Source organism: Tachypleus tridentatus, chromosome 8 (assembly GCF_004210375.1).
Source record: "Tachypleus tridentatus isolate NWPU-2018 chromosome 8, ASM421037v1, whole genome shotgun sequence".
NCBI classification, from domain to species: Eukaryota; Metazoa; Arthropoda; class Merostomata; order Xiphosura; family Limulidae; genus Tachypleus; species Tachypleus tridentatus.
The window spans coordinates 283,807-306,878 of record NC_134832.1 but is presented as its reverse complement, the minus strand read 5'-3'; the positions used below and the strand labels follow the sequence as shown (position 1 = coordinate 306,878).

Here is a 23,072-nt window from a genome sequence, read left to right as displayed (position 1 = left end):
TATTGGTGTTTGGCAATGGACATGTGAAAAAGCACTAAATGTGCTCATCCCATTTGTGACAACATACTTAAGCGAGTTTGGATTTAGTGTCCTTTTGTCAATCAAGACAAAATCTAGAAATCGCTTGGGTGCACAGGCAGACTTGCAGATTGCTATCAATAACAAATTGCCATGCTTTGAAAAACTCGTAAGAAATAAACAGGAACAAATGAGTCATTAAATTTAAATTGGCTTATGAACATTTCAAATTCAAAGAAATTTCACTTCATGCATGGATAAAAATTATTTTTTTGTAGGCCACGTAGGGTTTATGCAACTTTTAGTTTGTTGTAATATTTTTTCTTTTCCAAATGTTTCGTTTTTGTTTATATATCATTAAAAACTAATTATAAAAATTTGTTTTGGCCATCTTCACATTTATTCTAAAATAAATAATCACTGTGAGGAGTGCGAGAACATATTAAATTTTTTTAGGGGTGCAGGGGATAAAAAAGGTTGGGAACCACTGATCTATATTATCAGTACCTTAAATAATCACAAACACCTTAAGCAAGTCTCCTCCGATCATTCTCCTCTCCAGAGGAAGTAAGTTTAGGCATTATGCTACCTATAGAAGAATATTAACTACAAAAATAAAGATGTCTCATAATTCTATTTATTAAAATATTCATACAAATAACAAGTAAATGTAACATTCACAAATCAATATCTCAAACCATAAGTTACATTGTAATAAGCAAAATAAAGCATTTAATTCTGGTCAGATTTCAATTTTAAAATATTTCAACTATACAAACATGACTGATTTGCATTCCTATTTAAAAGTTCTGACATAAACTCTACACCTGGAATAAAATGTTGATTTTTAAAGTCCATCTAGTTTCCTTAGAAAGGATTACATTTTTATAACACATAAAAAGGTTAATCTAAAAGGGCTTCATAAATATGAAACATACAACTAGAAACAATTACTAAGCAACCTTTTTCTGTGTGTAAAGTGTATTTCATAGATATCCAAAAATGTACACTAAATACATCCATTTTTTTCCACACACACAAGTTACTTTCTGTACATATCTTCAGTTAAGTTACTCTTCTGTGTACTAAAAATCCTAAACACAGACACAGTTATTTCCCTGTTTGATAATGGTAATTTACATTTGAACACTTCTGTTTTTCTCTGGGAAAGGAGAGATCCAGACTTAAAAATCTTTGTCAGTATACATCAATTATTATTTTATATCTAATACATTGATCACTTACTATTTTCAATATAAAAACATGGTGTATCATACACCAAAAACTGCCTTTATAACAAAGCAAAAATGCTTCCAAACCAGAATCACTATTATATATTTTCAAAGAATTGACAGGGATGACATTATTATGCCCTAAACCTTATTTTTTTAAAATTATAATAACCCTTTTACAACAGGTCAGGGTTCAACAGCCATGTCATCACATTTGTTGACTTGCATTCAAAATTTTATTTAATTAGTATTTTATTAATTTACAACAATAAGTTTGAAATCAAATTTTAGATTATAATTCAAATTTTAATATTATATGAGTTAATTTCTTAATTTGAAATTAAATATTAAAATAACACATTTCATAGTATGTTGAATGCAGCACAGTTTAAAATTAGATGATTGTGATGCCAAAATACTAAGTGCACAATTTCACACAAATTAGGAACTCAAATTACTAATATTGAAAAGGTAGAATATAAAATAAGAACCTCATATCTTTTTATTTTACCGAGATGTGGCTTATGTACTGGTGGCCACATTCAACTCTTTACATTTTTTGAAACAGTCCCTTAAATACTCTTACTACACAATATGACATGTGTATAACCAATCAACAGCTTAGAATTTCCCCAGTGGTTTTCTCAGCATTTTAATCTTTGAAAAAGTTACTGGAGGTAGATTGTGTCTTTAGTCTGCTTGAAATTTCATATTTTTTAAAATCTGAATACATCTTAATTACTATGCTTAATAAATTATAGTGGAATTATATCGTATCAGTATAGTTATTTATTATTATTTTTTTTGGTTATACAACTGTATATACAAAACAAAAATTTTTTGTATATCTCTGAATTTACAATGCTAAAATCAGGGGTTCGATCCCCTCAGTGGGCTCAGCAGATAGCCCTTTATGATTTTGCTATAAGAAAATACACTAAAACACATGCTATATGTGAAAAATGTAAAAGGCTTAGGAAACTATGCACAGTAACAACTGAGTTCAAAGGCGATTGTGAAAAAAGATAATTGTTTGCTTTAATTCTTGATTTATTGTTCTATATTTTAAGAAAAATAAGTTTAATAATTTATTTCTGAATAGTAATGATCTATATACATATATAATGTATAATAATTGAAATGTGACTGTATATTACAAAATACTAGGCCACTAAAATACATCTAAGACAAGGAAGGCTAAAGGTCAGTTTTATGTTACTGAATACACAACTCAAGTGCACATACACTGTGTCAATGCAAGTTATGTAATGTTAGTTGGCATGACTGGAAGGCTAGTATAATAATAAATATATATTCATACATCATATTATAAAAGACATGTAAGTTTAAGGAGTCTTGATAGAAATTAAACAGAATCCCTGTAACTTGACAGCTTTCACAAGGTGTACCTATCTTCCTTAGGGGCAAATTGGGAAACCCAAGGTCTATCTTTCAAAAGTGCTTGTGTTATACGGTTTCTATTTCATATATATGCTCATATATAGCATTATGAGATTTAAGCTACTTAGACTAAACATTTATATTTTCGTATATAATGTGTAGTCATTCTAGCATGAAAAAAGCATAATTTATATTTATTTTCTAATTTTTTTTATGATGGTTATGAGGTTAGTTAAGTGACAGACCCTACATCGTTATAGTATAGAAAATAAAATATAAAAGTTTTACTGAAAAAAATACATGTGAAATTAATTTAGGAGGTTTTAGAGTTTATACAAATAATAACCGAGATTTTTGGGATGAAGAAAAGTTTTTAATTATAACATGAAATCACATTTCACTCAGACTAGTAATGAAATGACTATTTTCACAAACAAATCTTTAGTAAAAATATTTCATTAAAAAAAACTGATTTTTTGTACACACAATACATATAATCTACTAACAGTCTACCATATTTTGTGAAGATACACATGCTGTATCGATAGATCAAATGTGCAGATGAACTCGTATACATTATACCAAACCTGTTGTGAAAGGGTTAATATCAGGTAATTAACTTAAGCCACAAAAATACACACTGGTACACTTGGAATAATTAAAATACAAATATTCATTTCAGTTGCTGTTGTTAAAAGAAAGAACAATATCATACATTAAGGAACCACAGAATATTCATTTGTTGAGAGCTTGCTCTGGAAAAACTTTGCTAGATCTTTGTAGAAAACTTTAATTTCAGTTTAAAAAACTTTCTAATAGCAAAACAAGTCATGCTAACAGCAAAATAAACATCTTAACAACAAAATACATAAACCTTATCAAGTTTTAAAGAAAAAAAAAAGCTAGTCTACACTTAAGTGCCATTATGAAGCTTATTCAGTTGTATCATTAGTTCTCACATTGAAAAATAAATATTCTGCTATATTAAAAGCTAAACTTTATATTGTCATGATTTTAATAGCAAATTGTTTACACTAATGAAAGATTATACAATATCTAGTTATTTTTGTCCCTAACAACACAGTATAAATTGGTATATATATATAAAAAGACATATTTAGAAAGTGAAGCAACTAAAGCCTAAACTACAAGAAATGTTGAATAATGAAATAAGATTTCTGTGCCCTCCATTAGCAAATTTAATGATACATTTTTTTTATATATATATACTGTGCAGCTGGGAACCTAATCTAGCTATTAGGCTGCAAGATTTTGCCTTTTAACATCTGAGTATGCAATCCAACCAACCTCACTGTAAAGTATATCATATGAAATTCACTGTTGGACAGCTTCTCTCACTCACAAATTACTTACATAATGACATTAATAACAATGAATCCATTACATGTGAAATGTTTTATTGGAAAGCTGTATGAAGCATTTAATAATTTCAGTAGAATAAATAACCCACATTTGATTGTGATAATTCTGCAAAGTAGGAAGTAGTGAAATAACTCCTAATTAAGATATAACAAAAATTAGAATAATGTTATGCACATAAGTTACATGTAAACTTTCACAAGTGTCATTAGAATTACCCAATAATAAATTTCAATTACTTTGTTGGATTACAAACTAAGTACATACACAAATTATTAGTGTAATTTTTTGATCTAATGATTAGACTATGAAAATCCAGCATACTCTTTTATTAATCGTAATTTCATTTGCTGTAAAGCTCATGTTACACAGTTCAAGCTGGTGCCAACCCTAGAGATTTGCGAACTAATCGATCAGCAATTTTGTTGAACTGATCACGATCCTCTCTCCACATTTTGGCTGCATCTACATTGGCACCACTTTCATCATTAGGTTCTGCTAGCATCGAGACCACAGAAAGCAATATTTTCTCCACACTTTGGACAGGACTCCATCGTTCAGCACTTGATTCATAACCCATTGGATCTTCACCCGGAGCATGAAGGATTGATATACAGACACGTCCATCGGGATATATATTAGGATGAAACATTTCACATGTAAACTGCATCTTTGGAGGGCTTAAAGGATAGTCAGGTGGAAATATTAACTTTGCTGGAAAAACACCACCCTCAAAGCATGTTCCCTCTGGTCCCATTATCAAAGCTTCCCATTCAAAAAAATTTTCCTCGCAGACTGGGCCAGCAATTATTCCTTCTGGTGGATTCAAAGTTAACTGCTTATATTCAGCCATCAACCTCCGCAGAGCTGATCGAGCCATTGTCACCTGAATCTAATTATTATAATAATCATATCAGACTGTGATTAACTTAAGATTCAAGTTTAAATATTAATATACATATATAATACATTTTTGTGCAATTAGATTAATGTTAGTTTTACTAGCTGAAGGTCTTTATTCTATGAACACAATTTAATTTACTTGGCAATTCTAATGTCTTGATTACGTTTTTAGCCTAGCTTTACTAATAATAACACTAGGGTACTACTACAATCTATATATACACAGTTTTAAAATTAAAACTTAAATAGTAAAAGCCACATATTTTACTTTAAATTGTAATACTAGTTTTACGTCGTCGTTCACTTTGTCTACACTTCCTATTACTCAAATTAGCACAGCGTCACTATAACACTAACACAATGCAAATGTGTGAAAATAAAATAATTTGTGAACAATGGCAGTTGTTTCTGTTATTAATAATATACATTTTTACACTTTACAATTAATTTTACAGTTTTAAGTTTACAATGCTTCACTGACAGTGTCAGGTTTACATTCTTATGCTTCTTGGTGTTATTTCGTTTTGTGTGCGAGGCCTAAAATAAGTTAGCCCAAAGAAACTAAACCGTTCAAATCTGATACAAATTCAGGCTTAACGACAATCAAAACACATGACGTGTCGAGCGTACTGATAATTTAAACTTGCTCTAAATGTGAGTGTACGCTGCGAAGCAGTTACTAATCAAACACTGTATCTCACCTTTCATACAAACAAGTATTCTTTATACCCAGTCCTTGAAATAATCCGATATTTTATGAGTCAATGTCAAACTTTACCAAATATCAATACTTTCCTAAATTATTAACACAATAACCTATATTTATAAGAATGTAACTATGAGGACTGATTCGACCTGCTGCTCTACAAATATTCATTACGCGCTGTACATAAAAAAATAATGGAAAATCAACTAATAGTTTTGAGATAAATCCGAAAACTGTTACAGTTTATTCAAAGCACTTTTTTTTTCATATTAAGTTTCAGCATTTCCCTTGTTTTATTGTTACTAATACTTATTAGGTTAATTCATATGAAAAAAAAATGTTAACTGAAAAACTAGGAAAACAATAAAATGATATGTCACTGACATTAATGGGTTTTCTGAGCTCTATTCATTGCAGGGAATAGTCTTATATTTTAGCATTGCAGGAATGAGGGTAGGACTAGTATCTGATATTTGTGAAATTGTGAAATGGCTTGGCTATTAAATTTTGCTTTATCTTCGGTTTTTCCTAACGAAGGTTTAAGCAGTATTCCATATCTTGAACATTTGATAAATGGAAAAAAACAAACAAACAAGATGACTGTATTAATTCTGAGTTTATTTTTAAAAATTGGAAAGTTTAAAAAACGATACGTCTCCTGGTCCAGATAATAGTTCCTCAAGAGTTTTGAATAGGTCAAATATTAGATATGTGAACCACTTATTTTTGTTTTTCTTTGAATAGTGGGCAGGTACCAGAGGATTGGAAATTAGCTAATATCATTCCTCTATTCAAGGGAGGAGATAAAAATTGTTCTAGTAATTATAGACCTTCTAGTCCCAAATCAGTTATAGGAAAAGGTTTAGAAACTCTCTTAAAAGATGTTTTGCAAAGTCATTTAACAAATTTTAGAATTTTAATAGTTAGCCAACGTGGTTTCACTAAGGGGAAATCTTGCCTTACAAATCTTTTGGCATTCTTTGAAAATGTTACTGCTTATGCAAGTAAGGGTAAAAGTGTAAATTTGGTGTATGTGGATTTTCATAAAGCATTTGACTAGGTGTCACATAAAAAGGTTATAAAAATATCTCTATAGGTGTGGGAGATAAGTTAGCAAATTAGATAGAAGAGTGGCTGGATGGAAGAAAGCAGAGGGTTGTTATAAATGGATTGTTGTTTTTTGTTTTTGAATTTCGCACAAAGCTACTCAAGGGCTATCTATGCCAGCCGTTCCTAATTTAGCAGTGTAAGACTAGAGGGAAGGCGGCTAGTCATCACCACCCACCGCCAACTCTTGGGCTACTCTTTTACCAACAAATAGTGGGATTGACCGTCACATTATACGCCCCCACGGCTGGGAGGGCGAGCATGTTTAGCACGACGCGGGCGCGAATCCGCGACCCTCGGATTACGAGTCACACGCCTTACGCGCTTGGCCATGCCAGGCCTGTTATAAGTGGAATTCAGTCAAACTAAATTAATGTCATAAGTGGGGTGTCTTAGTGCTCAGTCTTAAAACCGTCTCTTTTTGACTTGCATGAATGATACAGGTGAAGAAACAGTCAATACACACGTTAAATTTGCATATGACATTAAGGTCTTTGGTGTTGCTGACTGTAAAGAGGATGCTGCTGCTTTACAAAAAGTTTAGATCATCTAGTGAGCTGGACAAATAAATGGCAAATGAATTTTGATTATAATAAATGCAAGATTATACATCTGGATTCTCATAATTTTAATTATAAGTATAATTTGGATTGGAATAACCTTAACAGTGTTATGAAAGAAAGGGATGTTGGTGTAATAGACGATTAGTCTCTTAAGTCATTCAAGCAGGTCCGGCATGGCCAAGCGTGTTAAGGCGTTCGACTCGTAATCCGAGGGTCGCGGGTTTGAATCCCGGTCGCACCAAACATGCTTGCCTTTCTAGCCGTGGGGGCGTTATAATGTTACGACCAATCCCACTATTCGTTGGTAAAAGAGTAGCCCAAGAGTTGGCGGTGGGTGGTGATGACTAGCTGCCTTCCCTTTGGTCTTACAGTGCTAAATTAGGGACGGCTAGCGCAGATAGCCCTCAAGTAGCTTTGCGCGAAATTCAAAAAGACAAAGACATTCAAGCAGTAAACTGTTACGAGTGGTAGAGCAAATAGGATTTTAGTTTGTATTTGCAGAAATAATGAAGATAAATCCAAGGAAGTTATAACTTCATTGTACAAATCACTGGTTAGACCACATTTAGGACATTGTGTTCAGTCCCAGGCTCTTTACTTAAAAAAAGAGAAACATATCGAATTGTTGGAAAGAATTTAGGGAAGGGTTACTAAAATGGTGCCTGGGATGGAGTGGTTGTCATAGGAGGAGAGGATGAAACCCATAAAAAAAATTAGAAGGAACCTGATTGAGTTTGTTTACGATTGTAAAGGGCACTGCAAATGTTGATGTATTATCTTTTTTCGTATTTAACAGTGAGAACAGTAAGACTAAGGGACACGAATAATAATTTTAGCAGGGTATGAGTCAACTTCGGCTAAGACAGTTTCATTTTTCTTATAGGTAGGTTGGCCTTTGGAATGGGTTACCTTCATATTTTGTACAGGCAGTCAGTTTACTATAGTTTTAGAGAAAGATTGATGAGTGCATGAATGATAAGGGCTGATTTTGAGGTTTATAAAATTAATTTAGTTGTCCCAAAACATTATGTTAAATCCAGAAACTTACCAATTATCCACCAGAGAATGCAAAGTACTATACATAAAACAGCTAAAGTCATAAGTACTACAACTTGTAAATTTTAATTCCAGTTGCTAGTGTGACCATATTGTTGTGAACACTGGCATGGCTTGGAGGGAGCATGCTTTCTTTGGCTTGTAAATTCTGTCTGTGCCTATCCAAAAATGAGCGAAGCCTCCCACTATTGTTACTTACATATATTCATAAAATACGGAAAACACAATCGTCGTTGTTGCTTAACAATTAACATCAAAGAGACATAGATCTGTAGCACTCAACGCCTTCATTAAGACGGAAGTTTGTGTCATGCGTCCCATAGCAACGTACTGAAAGATAGTTAGCCTGATGGTGACCTTACTTTTCTTCAGAGTGTATTAACTTCACATGGGATAATTCGTTTCTGCTATGCAGACCATGTCTTTATGTTATATTTCTTTTGATTTGTAGCTTAATTACTCTTAATGGTATATTAAATGTTCAATCCAAGCTAATCTTGTACATGTAAAAACATCTTGTACATGATGTTGAGAAAACCCACTTGTATATTAATATATATGTAAAAACGGCTTGTTTGGGTTGAGAAAATATTTTACGTAGAGGAGCGAACAACGTTTCCAGCTTCTTCGGTCATCGTCAGGTTCACAAAGAAAGAAAGAGGTAACTGACCGGAAGCTGACCACATGTTTAAAAGGGGTTGTGTAACTGAGTGTCGGAATATAGAGGGCGGTGTTAGATGTTTCAAAATATAATTTTATATTATTTATTTTATTATTTTAAATATAGATATATGGTTTCGTGATTTTTTTATTCGTGAGATATATTTACTTTTGTTGGTTGATTTTGCTTTCTGTCTAGGTGTGTGCGTATAATGTTTTCTACGGTTTGTGGAGGAAACTTATTGATGTTGATGAAGTATTGTTTTATTTTGTCTAATTCATCGGTAATTTTATCTGATGAGCATAGTTTTATGGCTGTGTTTATTTGGTTTCTTAGTATGTTGAGTTTTTGTTTTGTTTCATGTGCTGAGTCCCAAGGAATGTATAGTCCAGTATGGGTGATTTTTCGGTGGATTTCTGTTTTGAATTGAGTGTCGGTTCTTGTAATTTTGAGGTTAAGAAATGATATTTGATTGCTTTCTTCCTGTTCACATGTGAAGTTAATGTTGGGATTATAGAGTTAATGTGATTTAAAAAATTAAGTGTGTGTTCTGTAGATCTGAATCCCGCAACCGTGTCATCTACATATCTGCATCAGTATAGTGGTGGATGTAATGCTGTGTTAATTGCTTGTGTTTCAACTTGTGTCATAAAAATATTGGCTAGAACTGGTGATACTGGGTTGCCCATGCTTAGGCCATTTGTTTGTATATAGTTGTGGTTGTTGAACATGAAGTTTGTCTTCATCGTGGTGAATTCTATAAGGGTTGCTGATTGGTTGCTGGGAATGTCTATAGTTGGGTTAGGGTCTCGGATATAGAGTTCTAAGGCTATCTTGCAGGCTTCAGTGGTTGGAACTTCTGTAAAGAGGGATATAACATCGAAACTGGCCATTAAGGCTTTATGATTAAGTTGATTTAGATTAGACTTGAAATTAAAAGAGTCTTTGATGAATGAGCTGGCTGATGTTACATATTTGGAGAATGCCCATGCTATGTATTTACCAAGATTGTAATTAAACGATTCATATGTGGACATTATTGGTCGTAATGGACAATCTGGTTTATGAGGTTTGGGGATGCCGTATATTTGTAATGAGAGTGAGTCGGTTTTACGTAGGTAGGAATAAAGTATTTGTGAAATTGTGTTTTTTTTTTTTTTCATTTTTAGTAGTATTTTATTTAGTCGCGTTTCGTGTGTCTTTGTTAGCTTTGTGTGTATTGGTTTAAATTTGTTCGTGTCTGAACACCGCAAGTTAAATAAACACAACATAACCATAGAAAACACTCAAATACTAAATAAAGAAACAAACATAAACAAACGCAAAATTAAAGAAGCCTTACTTATACAACAACTTAAACCCAAAATAAACCAATACAAAGGAACACCTTTATACCTATATTAAAAATAATAAAATAAATAATATAAAATTATATATTCAAACACCTAACACCGCCACTCAGTTACACAACCCCTTTTAAACATGTGGTCAGCTTCCGGTCAGTTACCTCTTTCTTTCTTTGTGAACCTGACGATGACCGAAGAAGCTGGAAACGTTGTTCGCTCCTCTACGTAAAATATTTTCTCAACCCAAACAAGCCGTTTTTACATATATATTAATATACAAGTGGGTTTTCTCGACATCACCAAGTTAATCTTGATTTTCTTTATTATTATGTATTACCTTGAGTGGAACTTAGGTGAGCTTCCTCTTTTACATATACGCATATTTTCATAAACAGATTATTTCTAAATTGTAATAATCCGAGTGTTTTCTTATAGCAAAGCCACATCGCGCTATCTGCTGAGCCCACCGAGGGGAATCGAAGCCCTGATTTTAGCGTTGCAAATCTGTAAACTTACCGCTGTACTAACGGGGGACATTTATAATAATGAATTATTAATCAGAGTATGAGTTTTAAATGAAAACTGCATTGAAAACGCAGTTCAAAATAGCACACCTTTCTGAAATGTACCTTGGTATTTACATTATTATAATTTACCATCCATACTTCATATTGATGGCATTTTGGGAAGCCCCTCCACAGTTTACCTCAGCTCCCCCCCCCTCCCCAACGAAAATATCCTGGTGCCGCCACTGGTAAACTCTTTGAATTTAATTTAATTTAATTATACTAGTCCCCCGGTGTTACAGCGGTAAGTCTACGGTCTTTATAACGATAAACTCAAGGGTTCAATTTCGATGTGGCTTTGCTATAAGAAAACACAAACACATATTAATTCTACTATCATCACTGGTTAAGAACATGTAAATAAAAGCACATTAACAAAAGATGTATATCCATTTGAATGTTGTGTTTAACAGAAATTGTCCAGTCAAAACTAAAGGTCTCATTTATCAAATGTCTACTCAAGATGTAATATATATTTTAAGATTGACAACCAGGTTTGAAGGAAAAATATAGGTGTCTATCGACCATTCTTATTTCAAATATTCTTGATCACTGTTCTGCTAGCCTAAAATATAATGATATCTAACGAACTTGTAAACCTTACAGATGTGAAAAACGGCAGGTGTGGGTAGAAAAGACACTATGTAGAGAAGCGAACAACGTTTCGACCTTCTATGTTCATCGTCAGGTTCACAAAGAAAGAAAGAGGTAACTAACCGATAGCTGACCACATGTTTGAATGGGGTTGTGTAACTGCGTGTAGGAATGTAGAGGGTGTGCTTAGATGTTGGATTATATTTATTAATATAGGTATAAAGGTTTTCCTTCGTACTGGTTTATTTTGGGCTTGAGTTGTTGTATAAGTAAGGCTTCTTTAACGTTGCGTTTGTTTATGTTTGTTTCTTTATTTGGTATTAGTGTGTTTTCTATGGTTATGTTCTGTTTATTTGACTTGCAGTGTTCGAAAACGTGTGAAGGTGAGTTTTTGTGTTCTTTGAATTTGGTTTCCATTTTTTTACTTGCTTCTCCAATATAGAAGTCGTGGCAGTAATTACATTGTATTTTATAAATAATGTTGGTGTTGTGTTTGTCATTGTTGTTTTTAGATAGTATAGACCTTAGTTTTGTGTCTGGTTTTTGAATAAATTTGGTATTAACTGAAATGTCACATTTTATTACTAGTTTTTCCCAAATGTTGGTCATTTTTTTGCTGATGTCAGAAATATATGGTATGCAGGAGTATATGGGTTCGTGATTTTTTAAATCGTGGGGTACATTTACTTTTGTTAGTTGATTTTGCTTTTTGTTTAGGTGTGTGTGTATAATGTTTTCTACGGTTTGTGGAGGAAACTTGTTGATGTTGATGAAGTATTGTTTTATTTTGTCTAATTTGTCGTTAATTTTAAAACAGGAATCTGCCGAAAAATTACCCATACTGGACTATACATTCCTTGGGACTCAACATATGAAACAAAACAAAAACTTAACATACTAAAAAACCAAATAAACACAGCCATAAAACTATGCTCACCAAACAAAATTACTTATTTCTTTCTTTGTGAACCTGACGATGACCGAAGAAGGTCGAAACGTTGTTTGCTCCTCTACCTTGTGCTTTCTCTACTCATACCAGCCGTTTTTTACATATATAATTTTCTCTACAAGCGGGTTTTCTCGTGATCACGAACTTTTAAACCTCATTGGTTTAATTCACTTTCTAAGATTTTTTGTTATTGGTAAAAGTTAAGTAATATGCTTAATATCGTTGCTTACTGGATCCAATTTGTCAATTCACTGTTAATAAGTACTTTGTGAACTATGTATGTTTGGATAGTTTGCATGTACATATAATTTCTGTAAGTAATGTATAATTCATTGTTTTACATGAATAATAACTGTCCCTTACCATCCTAATATTTGCCAGTGTAGGACTTAAATTAATTTGCTTTGTTACATTACTGATATGTTGTGTGTGTTTTTTTTGTTTGTTTTAAGGCTGAATTTTGTTTTGGCTCATTTTTATATGTACTTTATAATGTTCTTCATAATCTACAATTCAAAATGCTTACTCACAGTGTCCACATTACTGATACTTATTTATTGCTCTATGTTGAGTGATGCAGTTTAGGGCTGTACTGTTTGAACTAAGGTACTAACTCATACCCAGCAACTTCACTTTATGAGTCTTTGCACTCCTCTTTCTATGCACGAGTATCTCCTGCTAGTCTCTTCCCTTTCACAGTCAAGAGGCAGCATGGGTGAGGTTCCTGATGACAGTGGGGAACTCCATTTGTATTCCAACTCAATATACCATTCATTTAGGGATTTTTCTCTTCATTTCAACCTTGGTTGGGCCCAGCCTTCTCTTCTTCATTTTCAGGTTTGGAGCAAGGTTCACAACTTCTTCACCTCACATTTCCTACAGCTTAATATGTTCTATAGTTTTTGGGGTGTAGACTTTCTTGGAAGCTCTCATTCCCATGAGTTGGGCTCGTATGCATTCCCCTTAATGGACAGACACTCCTAGCTCAGTGTAACTTCTCCTTGTATCCCTTGAACCTCCTTTTTACATTTCCCTAAACAATCAGAGTTGATCTAGCTTGGTGGTTAGACAGAGACCAGACCATGGTGTGGCTGAAGCTTACTTCATCTTTAGAATGTTTGGGTTCTTACCTTGATTCCCGGGAGATTTTTTGGTGCACTTGATCAAGAAGTCTTTTTTTTTCCTATCATCATTCTTGCATCATAGAGCTAGGATCTGAAAGCACAAAGATGTCTTTTCTGGACTCACAGTCACCACACTGTGGTCTTAGTTTGCTACTTTTCTAGCTTTTTCACTTTGATTATGGATCACTATCTCCTCCCAACAAGATTCTTCACATCCTCCTGTTGACTCCTCTACAGAGTTCTTCTTCTATTCCAAATCTCGCTGTGTCTCATTATACCTGTCGATCTAATAATCACCACCCACCGCCAATTCTTGGGTTACTCTTTTACCAACGAATAGTGGGCTTGATCGTCACATTATAACGTCCCTACGGCTGAAAGGACGAGCATGTTTAGTGCAACCGAGATTCGAACTCGCGACCCTCATATTACGAGTAGAGGACATTAACCACCTGGTCATGCCGGGCTCTCAGTATAGAAAAATAGATCAAATGAATACATTATGTTGAGTAATAACACCTAAGATGTTGAAGGTAATAATAAATACTTCATATTTGGAAAGCCTTCCTATTGACTCTGTGGTAAACCAGAGGTCTTATGACGCTAAAATTGGAATTTCAACACTCGCAGTGTAACTCATTTGTATTTAAAAAATCACTTCTATGTTTGTTTGCCATGTGTGTGTGAATAAAATTAATTAAAAATTAATTTAAAAAACTGCTTGAAGTACACAAACAAAATATATGCCTGCATAAACAGAGTACGAAATGATCAAAATAAGGAGATTGTGTTTCAAAAGTACAGTATTAACAGTATTGTAAAATGTAACAAACCAAGATGTTCGCATCCCGGTCGCACCAAACATGCTCGCCCTTTCAGCCGTGGGGGCGTTATAATGTTACGGTCAATCCAACTATTCGTTGGTAAAAGAGTAGCCCAAGAGTTGGCTGTGGGTGGTGATGACTAGCTGCCTTCTCTCTTCTTTTACACTGCTAAATTAGAGATGGCTAACGCAAATAGCCTTCGTGTAGCTTTGTGCGAAATAAAAACAAATCAAATCTTATGAAAATTAATGTAGACCCTGCGTAGTGAAGAATTTTTAGAAAAATGTCGAAAACAAATTATATATATAAAGAAGTTTCCAACTATCTACATAAACCTTAAATAAACATCGAAAAACGTTAGTCCTCATTATAAATCTTTAGGCTGGCCTCAGAAAACAAACTAGAGAATGAACAAGTCACGACAAACTTCTGTTTTTCCATTTATTAATCGTTTAGTATGCTTGTTTCTCACTGAACTATTTATTCAAGTTTCACATTAATTAGTTTCATGGGTAGATGGCAATTTCGGTGAGCTGTGACCGGGAATGGACTAATGGTTAAAGGGTCAGACCTCTGGTTCGTCGCGTTTCATACAGGATTGTACTTGGAGCCGTAAAAAAAGTGTTACAGTCTTACTATAATACGTGATTTAACACGATGTAATTTATTACTTTTATGTATAAAATATAATGATTTTTCTCTTTCATTCATATGTAGTTAGAACTTTACAATCAGACATATATTTTTCATACCGTACGTTCTTTACTAAAATCGTTTTCAAGTTTTAATTTTTTTATTAAATCTTACATTGCGGTATATCTTTAGAGCTTTATACAAGTGTTTTCTGTTTCTCTACAATACTTTTTTCATGTGTTCTTCTGCACTTTTATCATATTTAATTCTTCTTACTCGTGTGAGAGTAACCACACTATACTCTTAGATTTTATTTTGTTGATTGACTTCATAAATTTGTTTTGATATGATTAAGTTTTGACATGTTTTATGTACTGCCAAACCAGCAGTTTGGAAAGAAATTATTACACAGCATACTTAGTGTTAAAAACCATGACCTTTAAGTACCATTTATACAAGGAAATTAATTTATAACAAAAAGAAGAATTATAATGTGAACACGATCTTCTGCATAAAGGAAACTTTAACACGAGGATAGTTTAGATTGCAAGATTACTATTATTTAATATAAATGTAGAATACTGTTGAGATTTCTAAAATAAGACAACCATAATGACACTTTTTGTCTAATAGTTACAAATGAAGCATGGCGTTGCAGAATAAAAACATACAAAGAAATAAACTTGCTTTTTCAAGTTTTCCGTTTAAAATATTATCAAACCTAAGGATATAAATGCCGCAACTGTGGTGAACAAACCCCATTTGAAATTACATTGGATTACGCCAGTCTCTATGTTAACAGCTGTACATTATCATTGTAAACAAACATAAAAAACATTGCAAAACTTACGATCTGTTATAAGATTATTGTAATTTCTCTACTGAACTAGATTAAAGATGTTTTCTCATAAAATGTCAACATTTTGCAAACATCCATTAGAAATGAAAGCTATGATGGTACATGGAAGTGGAGTTGAATGGTATGTCTAAGGAACGAACTCTTTGAGCATTTGAATAACAAAGGTGATCTATCTACTTGTTTCAGATTGAAGTATTCACAAAAGTAGATAATTTTTCTTGGCATGTGATAATTATAAAGGAAAAAACTACAGCCCTTTGTAATAGAACAAAAGATAAACTTTAAATCAAAGGAGGATAGTTATCACCAAAATCATAAAGGTAACTAAGAATCTGGTGTTCATAGCACTAATAAAATCCCTCTTCTCAGTCAGAAAATCGTGGTTTTGTTGACTAGCTGCCTTTCCGTTAATCTATAATTTCAAAATCAGGGACGGCTGTGCGCAAATAGTCCTTGTGTAGTTTTGCGCAAGAGTTGTGAGGTAAACAAACAGTACGAACCATGTTAGACCTAGATCTCTTGTGTAGAATATATCGTGTTTTAATAAGTATATAGAAAGTTTTGTCCATCATACACACGCAACTAGTTGTGTTCCGGGATTGTTGCTAGGTTATGAGGTTCTTAGTTATGTAACTGCATCAAAACTAGCCAAAATTATACCTTACGCTCAGAATAAGGTCACGTGACGACTGTTCCACTAAGCTAACTGTTATGCACATTGAAGAACTGTTCTATGGCTTTATAATCAAAATAAGTTTTTTCTTCTTAACAGCTCGACCTAATAATTTACACTTGACATCATACACTTTCACTACAATCTTATAACGACATGATTATCACAGTATTTCAGAACATAGAACAAACAATGTCAGAGTTAGAAAGAGTGTTACAATTTATCGTCTTCATGGATATAGAAGATGTATGTTATTTCTTTCTCATCGTCAGGACAACTAGAAATTCTTTTGCAACATTACGATATCCCAGGGATTATCATGCACAGCAGTTCTCTACAGATTTACAACGCTAAAATCAGGGGTTCGATTCCTCTCGGTGGACTCAGCAGATAGCCCGACGTGGCTTTGCTATAAGAAAACACACAAACACGCACGCAAAACTTCAATTTTCATTGTCTACTTAAAAATAGAGTAACAGTATTTACACTTATCCTCATCAACGCAAGAAGACAAATTGAAAAAAAAAGTTTTACAAATCAGAAACATAGCTTAGCTATTAATACCACGGGCAGGTTTGAAATACCTCCTCATATTGTAGAAATGTATAGTTTTTTCTTCATTTCAAATTTTTATTCGTTTTCAGAGCAAAGTGGGTCGTCTGTACCGAGTTTGCTACATGAATCAAATTACGAATTCTAACGTTATAATTCCTCTCGATTACCGCTGATCTACTAGGGTACCCCTTCATACAATGAAAATATACCACATAATTAGTTAGTTAGTTATCACTATTAGATTCCATCTAGCAACATAAGGCCGCAATCGCTTGCGGATTCTTCAACAGGTATTTAAATGAGTAGGTTGTTAGCCCACTGCACAAAGCTGTCCCAAATTTAGAAGTGTAAGACTAGAGGGAAGGCAGCTAGTTATCACCACCCACCGCCAACTCTTGGGCTACTCTTTTACCAACAAATAGTGGGATTGACCGTCACATTATAACGCCCCCACAGCTGGGAGGGCGAGAATGTTTGGCGCGACGCGGGCGCGAACCCGCGACCCTCGGATTACGAGTCGCACGCCTTACGCGCTTGGCCATGTCAGGCCATCACATAATTACTTATGCATAATTTAATTTTACCATTTATTCGCTTTTCACCATAAACACAAAATTTATGCCCATACATCGTTTATGCTTATCTTCATTATTGAAAGATACCACACGCAAACTACATTTTCAACATAACACTTATTCTGTCTCACCATCAATACATATACAAAACCAGATGGTTAGGACGATTGATTCACAACCTCAAGGTCGCGGATTCGAATTCTTGTCTTACCAAACGTGCTTGCTCTTTCAGCCGTGGAAGCGTTATAATGTGACGGTCAACCCCATTATTCCTTGGTAAAAGACTAGCCCAAGAGTTGCCGATGGGTGGTGATGACTAACTACCTTCCCTCTAATCTTTCACTGCTAAAATAGGAACGGCTTGCGCAGATAGCCCTAGTGTAGTTTAGTTTTGCGCGAAATTCAACAACAAACAAACAAAACGTAGCAATAACACCCTGTCAACAGAAACTCCTTGGGACCTGAAAATGGTTGCAGTCATGTTGTTCATACAGTTAAAAATACAATCGCGAATATTTCAATTGTGGTCACTCAGAATACAACCCGCTGTTCGTGAGTTCAAGTCCCATCAGCGACTGTGCTCGGCCTTCAAATCTTGGTGGACATTATAATATGACGGTTAATCCCACCATTCGATTAAAGTAGCCTAATAGTTGGCGGTGGTTAATGTCGACTAGTTTGTTGTTTTTCCCATTCCTCTAGTTTATCACTTCTAAATCAGAGACGGCTAGTGCAGATACTCCTCAAGTAGTTTTGCGAAATTCAGTAGATAAACAAGACTTTGTTGCTCCTTATAAAGTTTACTACTATTTTCTAAATCATACAGTTTCTGTGGTTTTATGCCGAACTCCTTGATGTAATTATCTCTTTTATTTCTTATCTTTTATCTTTATTTCTTATGTGAGACTGGTAAATGGAGGTTTCTAGAGGTAGTTTTCAACTTACTTACCCTCTTCTTCTTATTTCAATTAATGTTTCTTTACTCTGGGGAGCAGTCACCTTCCCACAACTGTCTGCAGGCACTGAAGGGTGATATAGATGTGGGACGTTGTGGGCTTGAGCACTTACATCTCGCATAAATAATTTCTATTTCCTGTTATTTTAGTTCTTATGTGAGACTGGTGAATGGAGATTAATACTAATAGACGGTGTGTTCCCACTGCAACGTGAGTTCTACCGCTGTAGTCACCTTCAAAACTAGGGTACATTTTATAATCCCACATTATAGCTTGGACGCTGGGAACTTTTCAATTATTGCAGCGTTTTTGTTTAATTTATTTTTGTTTCGGCTTGTTTTTTAAGTTATAACAAACTAATATAAATAGTCAAAGTTTTGAATTTGCTGTTTTTAACAGAGTCTTTTCTTATGATTTTGCATATTTAACTTCATTAAAATGTATTTATTTTCATTTTCACTAATATATATATATATATACACTGCTGACCAAAATCTTAAGGCCAATAAACATGAAGAAAAAATATGCATTTTGCGTTGTTAGACTCAACCATTTATTTGAGTAGAGCTTCGAAAGAAGAAAATTAAAAAAAGGGAAAATAAAAATAAAAACTTCTTTAGCATTTAATAGGGAAAATGTGAACACTAAGAACTTAGCCTAAATACTAGCTGGTCAAACGTTTACGACCATACTGAAACGAAGCGTTAATCGATAAACACGTAACGATATTTAGTCATTTGTGTTCAAGCATTAGCATTGTCAACATCTCCCACTGATATCTCCTGTGTTACATTGCGTAAAAACATGGCAAAGGCTAAAAAAGTAACAGAGTTTGAATATGGCAAAATTGTCGAGCTGCAAAAGCAAGGTCTCTCTCAACGTGCCATCGATGGTGAGATTGGGCGTAGTAAAACTGCTGTTGCAAATTTCTTTAAAAACACTGAGGGATACGGAACGAAAATTTCAAGTGGTCGGCCCAAAAAAATTTCGCCGGCGTTGAGCAGGAGGATTCGACGGGTTGTCTGGCAAGACACCAGCCGATCGTCTAACCAGATTAAAGCCCTAACGGATTCAGAATGCAGCTCAAAAACAATAAGACAACATCTAAAAGAAAAAGGCTTTAAGAACCGTAAACATCTTCAAAAACCACGCCTCCTTCCACACCACGAAACAGCTCGGTTAAATTTTGCTGAAAAGCACCAAATATGGGATGTAGAAAAGTGGACAAAGGTTCTGTTCTCTGATGACAAAAAATTTAACCTGGATGGTCCAGATGGCTTCCAACGTTACTTGCACGATGAGGATAACCCACCGGAGATAGTTTTTACACGACACTGTGGAGGAGGTTACATCATGATCTGGGGTGCTTTCTCCTTCCATGAAACAATGGAGCTTCAGGTTATACAGGGGCGTCAAACAGCAACTAACTAAATTGGCATGTTGAAGAGAGCATCCTTATTGACCGAAGGCCCTCGCTTGTGTGGAAATGACTGGATCTTTCAGCAGGACAACGCTGCAATACACAATGCTTGCAGGACAAAGTACTTTTTCATGGCGAATAACGTGATTCTGTTAAACCATCCTGCGTGTTTGCCCGAACTGAACCCCATTGAAAATGTTTGGGGGTGGATGGCAAGGGAAGTCTATAGAAAGAGATGTCAATTCCAAACAGTTCATGATCTTCGTGAAACCATCTTCACCACTTGGAATAAAATTCCAGCCAGCCTTCTGCAAACGCTTATATCGACCATGCCAAAGCGAATGTTTGAAGTTATTTGCAATGACGGCCGTGCAACTTACTACTGAGACCACTTATTGGGCATATCTTACCATGTTTAGGACTTCTTTTTGGTATGGTCTTAACCTGTTTAGTGCCATAGACGAGATAACTCGCCCAAGCCGATCAGTAACACAGTGCCACGGACGAGTTAATTCGTTCTCAATAATACCTAACTTCAACGCTAGATGTTAGCACCATAATGCATTTGACCTGCTTACAAATTGTTTCACTTTCGATCCATAATGGCGTTACGAAAAAGTTACAAAATGAAGAAGCATTAGATTGGAATTGTAGCAGCTGAAATACTTGGCAGTTAACAGGTTAAACATTTGACCAGCTAGTATTTAGGCCAATTTCATAGTGTTCACATTTTCCCTATTAAATGTAAAATGTTTTTTATTTTTATTTTCCCTTTTTTATTTTCATCTTTCGAAGCTCTACTCAAATAAGTGGTTGAGTCTAACAAAGCAATTCTTTTTCTTTATGTTCATTGGCCTAAAGATTTTGGCCAGCAAGGAATATTAACTGGTGGGCAGAGCACAAATAGTTTTCCACGTTAGGACCTGAGTGACCTTATACATCTGTTCTTTTCACTTCTAATTAACCGAATTCCTGTAGCTGTTACACCTTGACAAGATTTATACTGATTGATACTTTTTACTCGTCAATCCTTAATAATGTCTCAGCGTTAGGAGTAGAGTGACGTCTGAGACCTGTGATAGCATGGCATGTCCTGCTCTTTAGGGACTGTCTGATATCCTTTACGTGTTATCCGTCAATAACTTTTCAAGATTAAGAGTTAAGAGACTTCCTGAATTTTATAGACCCACTTTAAGGAATGGCGAGAATCCTGTATCTTTTAGATGTTCACATATATTCTATACCAAACACATTCCCTATATTCTGTGTTACTAGTTGCCTAACTATTTCTTCTAAGTTGTCTTTACTAAATTAGGAACGCCAAGTTCAGTTAGCCCTCGTATAGCTTCGCGCGATATTTAAAAAAACTTTTTTACTTCACTTTTGGTCATTGATCTGGTCATAACAGTCTTTTCTCGTTATAGTTTTATTGCTGTAAATCGCAGATTTATTTTTTACTTTAATTCTTCTTTAAATATTAAGTCTCTTTTAACTCTTTTCTTAAATTCCTTTATCACTTTGTACTCACTAATCATCATACTTTATCGTTATGAACAACAGTCTGCTACTCGAAAGCGCTTGAGGTTTAGACCTTTTATTTTTTTGAAATTCACTGAAGTAAATACTATAGCCTTTATTTTAAAAAATGGTCTATTTTCACGCCTTCGGCACCCCTGTTATACAGTGAACAGGTTACTATACAAGTCTTATACTTTTCTCTGTAGCTGATGGAGTTCCCAAAATGTAGGGAAAGCTATTTTTGGAATTTCGCGCAAAGCTACACGAGGGCTAACTGCGCTAGCCGTCCCTAATTTATCAGTGTAAGACCAGAGAGAAGGCAGCTAGTCATCACCACTCACCGCCAACTCATGGGCTACTCTTTTACCAACGAATAGTGGGATTGACCGTAACTTTATAGCACCCCACGGCTGAAAGGACGAGCATGTTTGGTGCGACGGGGATTCGAACACGGTAGGAGAAAGATGGGTCGCGTCCTATTAAATCAACATTTTCTTTGTTCCACTATGCACTAAATAGGGGGGAGGTAGTATAATCATTACACGTTTCATTTGTTGTACTCTCCTTAAATTTAACGAGTAATGTGTAAGCATAAATAGGCTTCATCAAGTTTTATACTTTTGACACATACAGAGAATGTGAGTTGCACTTGGATTTTAGCGTGCACCACTGTGTTTTAGAATTTAAGCAAAAAGATACACAAGAGCTATACGCACATAAATATCCCTACTTCTGAACTGACAGAGTGGAAGGAAGATAGCTAGTCGACAGCACCAATCCGCCAACGCTTAGGCTACTCCAATTAAAAGTGTGGTTTAACTGTTACTTTTACGATGCACCCATCGGCCCAATGTGCGGAGCGCCGTTTTGTGATGTTAACCATGGACCTTCCGATTCACAGACGAAATGGAAATATTGTTCAGATTTTTTTGAAACTGATTACAAAAACTGTTATAATTCACTTATCTTAAGACTTTTGAAACAGGAGTCAAAAACGAAAAAAAAAAGGTGTTTCGTACCAGAGGTGTATAATTTCAGAAAATCTTACTGAAAGAAATTCAGAAATATATTTGCACATCTGTAGAGGTGACATACATAAGTATTGTTTTCTTACAACGACAACCAAGTGATTGAAACAAATAAAACTGTGAAAATATAATCTATCTTGCGTTTCTCTGCTCGGATTTATAAACTAGATTGTCTAAAGTTAGTTTTCTGGAACAAGGTGTTTATGAATATCGAAACATCTAATATTTTACATGATAAAAATATAAACAATTGTAACATGTTTCAATTCTGAACAATAATTTTGTCATAAGGATGAGCTGAAACGGGAAAGTAAATATTATTAAATAATTATCTGCGTATGTTCCCAGGGAGTGCTAAAAGTAGAGCAAATACAAAATACTTTATAATATCCACTTATTTAAGACAAATAAGAAGACAGAAACGC

The 23,072-nt window shown here is 34.4% G+C and overlaps 1 protein-coding gene across 3 annotated transcripts; it reads right to left on the bottom strand.

The window, feature by feature from the left end:
- Window positions 1–637: 637 nt before the first annotated feature.
- On the bottom strand, window positions 638–5,903 carry Ubc7 (ubiquitin conjugating enzyme 7). Of its 3 annotated transcripts, none has more exons than XM_076517267.1 (2): window positions 5,636–5,903; window positions 638–4,923 (listed from the first exon to the last, which is right to left on the bottom strand). In XM_076517267.1, exon 2 carries the CDS (start codon window positions 4,909–4,911, stop codon window positions 4,405–4,407), a length of 507 nt encoding a protein of 168 aa, XP_076373382.1. In that variant the 5' UTR covers window positions 4,912–4,923; window positions 5,636–5,903; the 3' UTR covers window positions 638–4,404. The 3 variants fall into 3 exon arrangements, with proteins under 3 accessions (XP_076373382.1, XP_076373383.1, XP_076373384.1); XM_076517268.1 differs by lacking the exon at window positions 5,636–5,903 and adding an exon at window positions 5,416–5,575; XM_076517269.1 differs by lacking the exon at window positions 5,636–5,903 and adding an exon at window positions 5,430–5,566.
- Window positions 5,904–23,072: the final 17,169 nt, after the last annotated feature.